Genomic DNA, 7,116 nt, shown 5'->3' on the forward strand with positions numbered 1-7,116 from the left:
AAAAAAAAAAAAAAAAAAAAAAAAGAAGCTAAGTACCCCCAAAATGCAGAAAATAAGAGAGCAGACTTCTCAAATCATTGAGGCCAGCTTTTCCCTGATACCAAAGAAGTCACATACACACTAAAAATTATTGCAAAAAATATAGTTATAAAGACATTGCTGTAATGTGGACACCTAATATGGATATTTGAAGGCCTGGCCACCCAGGGATTTTTTTTGGACTCTAGGTTTTGGAGTCCTGAGTGCACTCAGGGGTTGGATTGATTCAATGAAAGTGGGGCCTGAAAGAAAGACTTAAAAGGTTGCTATTGGTTGCATAACTGCAGATAAGACGAAAACATTTTGATAGCAAAAAACAAAAGAAAAAGAAAAAAAAGATGGACTGCAAATAGTGGTAATGGGAACATAGGAAAAAGGAACACTCAGGGAGAAGTTACATTCTTAAAATTTAAGCTTGGAATGCTTGGCAGAAGGTCTGGGACGGGCTGAACTCTAGAAAGCAATCTTTCAGAGTTAAGTGTAACAGAGAATAACAACCCCACTCATTTGTGTAGAATACACTCAACAGAAACCTTGTGCTCTCTTACCTTTCTCTTACACAGCTGTGCAAAGGATTCCACGCTGGTCATGTTCTCCTGCAGCTCCAGCAGCGGCAGCAATGGGTGTCGGAGAGTCATCATGAGCTCCTGCACCCACTCTTTCAGCTGCAGCGGGGACCACAGCATTGGCCTATGGGTGTGGGCGGCTCTGCCACCACCTTGGGCGACCTGTGAAACTCAACCAGCTCAACCCACCCAGGCCCTGGGTGCCAGAAGACTCACTGCCCACATACCTCCCCTACCACGACCCTTCAGCTCCAGTTCACAAAGCAGGCGAGGCTTCCCTTATAGGACCAGCCGTGTCCTCTTGCCTCCTCTCTGGGTTGTCTGCTGTCACCAGCAAGTCCCTGCCTCTACCCTCCAATTAAAAGGCCCCGAAGGCCAAGCTTGAGACAGGAAAAAAGGAAGTTTGTCACTTTGCTTTATTGTCAACCAGTAAAATGGGTACTTTAGTGGTAGTCCTTGTGGCAATAAGAAAAGCCAGTACTTGCTTGCTCTGCCAAACAAACAAACAAACAAACAAACAAACTCTAAGGGGAGAAAGGGAAGATAACAAGAGCCTGGAAGGAGCCAATATAGAGATGCTTGGAATGACCTGAAAGAAGTCCTGCCGAGGCCCCTGTGTCTCTGGATCTGCCTTGGTGGCACATAGAAGTGGGGAGTCCTGCCCTGGAAAAGCTCTGGAGAATATTGTTACAAACGGTGTGTGAGAGGCCACTCGGACACAGGCTTTGTGTGAGAAAAAGCTTTATTCCTGTGTGAACAGGGATTGAAGTTGGGGGCAGATTTCGGCAGCTTTGTGTGAGGAAATGCTGGACGTACTCTGACTGGATGCAGGCAGGGCTGAGATTCTGGATGACTCGCAGCAGCTCGCTGGGAGAGAAACCAAGTTTATATGGGTTTTTAGAAGTGGGGGCTATGATCTGGAGTGGAAAGTTTATGATTTCGGGTTTAATGAGGGTCAGCGCCAGAGTGCGTGTAATAGTGGACTCCCTGGCAAAGCACGGAAACATGGTGGGTGATTTCTTATGGGCTCTCTTGACAAGTGAGTGATCTCCATCTCCATGGGTTAGGAATAAACCATAACTCAAACACCTGAAAGGTAAAGACAGATATTTGTCCATAATCAAGCAAATAACAAGCACTCAAATTCAGCTCTGCTCCCTTCTTTCTATGTTCCCAGTGTCTTCCCAGTTGTTTTTGTAGTAAGACCGTGGGCCGTGTGCGGATCCAAGTAGCACCATGCTCCTTTCTTTCTTGTCCAGCTACTTCGGTTCCTTCGAATTCACCCTGCCCCTTCCAACTAGAGCCTTTTGCAACATGGTTTAAAAACTCTCTCTGTTCCTACTACCTTTCCCGTGTGGTTCTATCACCTGCTGGAGAAGGCTGCACGGTGCCCCTGACTGGGATGGAAGAAACAGAGAGGATTTATTCCGAGGGAGATTCTGGTCCTACAGAGATGGATCTAGTCAAGGACCTGGATGAGGGCTCTGGGGACTGGGTGGATGCCTTCCTGGGGTACACCCTTCAGCCCCATGGGGACAGGAAGAAGAAGGGACCAGAAGCCTGGCAGAGTCCAGCAGTTCTTATGGGATCAGTGTTACCAATAACAGAGACTCTTTTATTGACATGTGCTTTAGCTATGCTCTATGTATCTACAGTACAAAATAATTTCTTTATCCATTTTTCTCAGTGAGCTCCACTCCCAGGGATTAAGATTTCCCAGGAATAACTACCTCCAAGTAGTTTAAGCGAATGTGAGATGTGTAGGAAAAAGAACATTTGGCATCGAAGACTATTTTGGAGAAATGCTGGTAGACAAAGGACGACGATAAGGGTACACTCTCATTATGTTTCCACTTCTATATCAAGAGGTGGGGGAGATGCTACATGTATTCCATAACCAAACATTTTCTTCTGCTTCTCTCAAACTTGTTAAGCACCAATGTCGCTCAATGAAAGGCACGGGTTTCTTGCTTTCATTCATCCATATTGGATGAGACTCGTTACGTTCTAAGAACTGAGTGGGTCCCTTTCATTTAATTTCACACCAGCGTGGCCTGCAGAGTCTCCTGGGACTGGCAGTGACATCGCCTTCTGTACTCGATTACAGAAGACCAGCTGGGAAGGGTGAGGCCTGACTGGCCTCCTCGGCGAGCGCTGAGAGGACAGAGGGCGTGCAAGCCTGCTGAGGTCCTGCAGGGAAAAGTAAAACCACCTGAGGTTATGTTGGTTACAGGGGCAAGTGCCATGGAGGGTGACGGACAGGCGATTCCTGTGGAACTCTAATTGCCCGTGCCTGTGTCTGAGTGAATGACATCAAGGTACGCCATTCGTACGGGGCTCAGCGTCTAAGGGAGACATGAGCCCCCTGGCCTTCAGATCTTAACCGGTTCCTGTGTCTCTTTATTTTTCACCCTCGTCACCCCTTGGTCAGGTTCGAACTTGTCCTTAATCCTGACCCCATCCACCACCCATTCGGTTCTTTTCTTCTACTAGTCGGTTTCCTCAAGCCAAGGAAGGAGATACCTAAATTAAAGTGAAAGAGGAGAAGAGGAGGTAAAGCTGCATCCAAAAACCAAGAGTGCTTCATTTTTTTTTTTTTTTTACAAATGTATGCAATATCTTTGGCCACAAAATTTTGAAAAAAATAAAATTACAAATCAAGTGGCTTTAATTTTACAGGAAAGCTAGAATATTTTAATGGAGAATGATCATAGTAAAATAGATACAACTATAGGATCTCTTGTGTTCACTAATAATGCACATTTTGTGATATACTCATCAATTCCTTTGTTGTCAAATAATTCTAGTTTTAATTTCTTGGAAATTGGCTAATCATAGACTTTGATATTAATTCAGTATATTAATCCTTCAGCTTTATACTCTTAAGCATTTGATTATCACCAGAAACTGCTTAAGGTGCTTTTAAATTGTGCTAAGGAGACTTACCATGATATCTGCGCTCCTAAAATATTTCGAAGTGCACATTACAGTATTATTAACTACTGGCGCATTGTTGTAAAGCAGATGTCCAGAACTTATTCACCTTCTATAACTGAATCTCTCTGCCCAGCGGACAGCAAGCTCCATTCCTCTCTTCTTCAAACCCTGGAAACTACCATTCTATTTTGATGAGTTTGTCTATCTTAAAAGGAAAATTGTGTAGTCTTTGCCCTTCTGTGATTGGCTTTTTTCACTGTGCATGATCTAGAAATTCTACTTCTGGATACCCCTTTACAGGAACAGAAATCAGGACCAAAGACATCTGCTCTCCTGTGTTCGCTGAGTCACTTTCATAGCAGCCAAGATGCTGAAACACCGCAAACATTACTGGTGGAATGGCTAAAAAAAATGGATATATCCGTGTACAACGGAACAGTATTCTGCCTTCTAAAAAAAGGGAACCCCCCATAGTTAATAGTACAAGCGCATTTATTTTAAATTAGCCATAGAATTTTGGTTGGAAAAAATGGAAAATCTCATGTAACCTGTCACCCATACAGATTACAAGTGAGACTCTGCACACGGGACAGAAAGCATATACTGTACTTCAAAGTGCTGAGAGGAAAACAGTACTGACAAATGAGGACTAGTCTCCAAGTATGAGCAACAATCTGTTATTGGCTGTTACAAGGTGGAGTCCTCCCTCCTGTGTCCAGCTTCCCCAGGGGAAATGAATTCAGGCAGGCGGCAAGGGCAAAATTCTGGGACCAAACCCTCGTTTCTATGCAGAGAAGTGTGAATTTCTAGGACGGTGGGCTGGCATTTGAGAGTGAAAGGGGTTATCGCCACTTTTTTTTCCCCCTAGCAGTTACAAAGTTTTTCTGTAGCCTCAGCAGTGGCAGAGGGACCTAAAACCCTAATAAAGCACCCATCTGTGCAAGGGAACAGGTAAGAAGACTTCTGTCGTCTGAAGAGTGAACATTGTGTTGTTCCGCTTTTTCTGTTGCCGTCTGCCTGCGACTTGCTTGCCACTGTGGAAGTGTGAGGGGTCCTGACCAGTGGGAAATGGTAGGTAGGATTCTAAGGAGAAGAGAGCTGGTCTGTGCAGGAGCCAGTACAAATCCCAGACACACACGGAGCTGCGCATGCACAGAACAGACCCAAAGGGGCAGAGTGCAGTTCTTTCTTACATTTTTATAGCATGCTTTCTAGTAACGAATTATCTGAATTTTCTGTCACCTATTTCAACATTTGTGTCTATTTTGTGTGGTCCTCAGTCCTTAAGGACAACCCCTTCCTACACATACAGTACCCTGGTTGATCTTTTCTTTCAGTACAGAAACATATTCTTCCAATCTCTTCTGGTTGGTGTTTTGTTGTTGTTGTTGTTTTTTTTCCGGAGAAGTCCCAAACTTTCACTTTACCTATTGCTTTGTATTTAACATACCAGTACTTCCCAGTATTTAATCTGCTTTACTCACATCTAGTGCACGTCTCATTTCTGGTTCTTTCACTTACAGTTCATCCTATCTTCTTTTTCTCTTAGATTTATTAGCGTGTCTTCCTGAAACATGACGCCAACTTTCACTGTGGGTATTTGGTACGAGAACATGGGGCTCCTTCATTCTTTTTTATTTCCCTTCCCCTCCATCTTCCCCTCCTCTTCCCATTTGCAAAAGATCTCCCCGTTCCTTTTAAAATTTTAATCAAACATGAATAAATGGCTCTCCTCTGGAAGAAAAGGGCTAATTTTCAAGACTTTCTCTTCTTATCTCCTCATGAGTTTGCTCTTCCAGCCTTGGCTTTCATAGGCTGAGGCACAGAGGCTGGGACTTGTAGGAATCACCTTTCTTTCAGGTCGCGGAACCCCTGGCTGGATGGGCCCTCTTGGCACTGTTTCCTGTGCAAACCACTGTTGGGAGTGCTGGGAACGGCTCTTTGTTCCACAGGGCAGAACTATTTGGTGGTCGGTCCCCAGTTCCTATCACCCCCAAGCATGCCCTATGCTTACGCTGACCATCGTGTATTCCGGCTTTCTTTCCATTTAGCTGGGCGTGGTGGCGCACGCCTGTAATCCCAGCACTCAGGAGGCTGAGGCAGGAGGATCGCTGTGAGTTTGAGACCAGCCTGGGCTACACAGTGAGTTCCAGGTCAGCCTCAAGTACATAGTGAGACCCTGTCTCAAAAAACCAAAAAACTAACAAACTTCTTTCCATTTAGTCTAATCTATGCCTCAACAAACAAACAAACAAACAAACAAACAAACAAACAAAGAAAAAGAAAATTACCTCAAAAAATAGCATAATACCCTCCACCGATTTTAGTTATCACAAGAAGGCAGCCACATACCAGGGCAGATCCCATTCCTGTGCCTGTAGAATTTCTTTATTAGGTTTTGTACATTTTTCAGAGTCTCCCTTCTACAAGTTTTATCTGTTTTTGTTTAAGCTATACGGTGTCTTTGATTTATTTCTCCTACAGGTAAGCATGTGGGAATGGATTTTTTTGTATCATGTTAAATTTATTTTCTTTGACTTTCATAGCTATCATTTATTTTGATCAGGGGATAAGGTAGACATTGAAAATTGTTTCCTTCTTGTGATAAGGGCCTAGAAAACAAGAATATTCCCAAAGTCCTCTCCACAATGGTCACCAGAGAGAAGGATCCAGGGTACTCGACCACTCAACCAGCCTCATGAAGGGCTGTGCATGCCATGACCTATTGCCAGGCTCAAATTGTACACGTGATTGTGTAAACTTATGTCTAAAATTGCAGACAGGAGGTCACAGGAGAAACAGTAGCCTCAAGTGCAAAATGAGCACCTCCTCAAGTTTCCCGTTTCTTTGTGCCCGACCCCTGAGACCCTCACTCACCCCCTTGCCAGATGGTCAGACTCAGCTTTCTTGTGCTCTTGGAAACACGTGTCACGTGATGAGAAAACCCACACTGGAATAGTTACTTTGTCACGTTTATGATCACAGACCTTCGCATCCATCTCACGAGGCGCTATTTCCATTTTTAATCTGACAAACACCAATCAGCCCGGATTAGTACCTATTCCCCTGTCTGTCTCTTTCTAGGAAAGCACAGGAGCTCAGCATCTCTGCGGATAGGGAGACCTTGCCTCGGGACGGCGCACAGATGGGCGCTGAGGTCACCCCAGTGTGCACAAAGGACAGAAGGAAGAAAAATTCCATGTTCCGTGTGACACACAGGTCCACCCTGCTGAGAAGTCCCTGGAGCTGGGCCCCTGGAGCTCCCGACCTCAGGCCCTCCTGCCACATGGGATTCTCCTGATTTTCGTTAGCTCTTCACACACCTGCTGAGCTCTTTCTCTTTCGTGTAATATTTTTCTTCCAACACTTTGAGGAACCAGTTGGCCTCCACATACCTCTCCTCACCCAGAAACTTGCTGGGCTTGGACCTTTCCAGTTATTATGTCCCTGCACCTTTTTTTTTTTTTTTTTTTTTTTTTTTTTTTGATAGGGCTCACTGTGTAGTTCAGGCTGGCCTCAAACTCACTGGGAAGCCAGGTTGGCCTTGAACTGACTGTGATCTTCCTGCCTCAGC

The 7,116-nt window shown here is 44.7% G+C and overlaps 1 protein-coding gene across 5 annotated transcripts in view; it reads left to right on the forward strand.

Moving 5' to 3' along the window:
• Positions 1-990, forward strand: part of Foxn4 (forkhead box N4) — a 31,221-nt gene extending 30,231 nt beyond the window's left edge. For all 5 annotated transcript variants that reach the window (XM_010603966.2, XM_010603967.1, XM_010603963.1 and 2 more), the window contains one exon: positions 603-990. In XM_010603966.2, coding sequence (XP_010602268.1) covers positions 603-773 — 171 coding nt within the window. In that variant the 3' untranslated portion in view covers positions 774-990. The remainder of the gene's footprint in view (positions 1-602) is intronic.
• Positions 991-7,116: the final 6,126 nt, after the last annotated feature.

This window comes from Fukomys damarensis, unplaced genomic scaffold, assembly GCF_012274545.1.
Source record: "Fukomys damarensis isolate Sample0158 unplaced genomic scaffold, DMR_v1.0_HiC HiC_scaffold_12, whole genome shotgun sequence".
Taxonomy (NCBI): domain Eukaryota; kingdom Metazoa; phylum Chordata; class Mammalia; order Rodentia; family Bathyergidae; genus Fukomys; species Fukomys damarensis.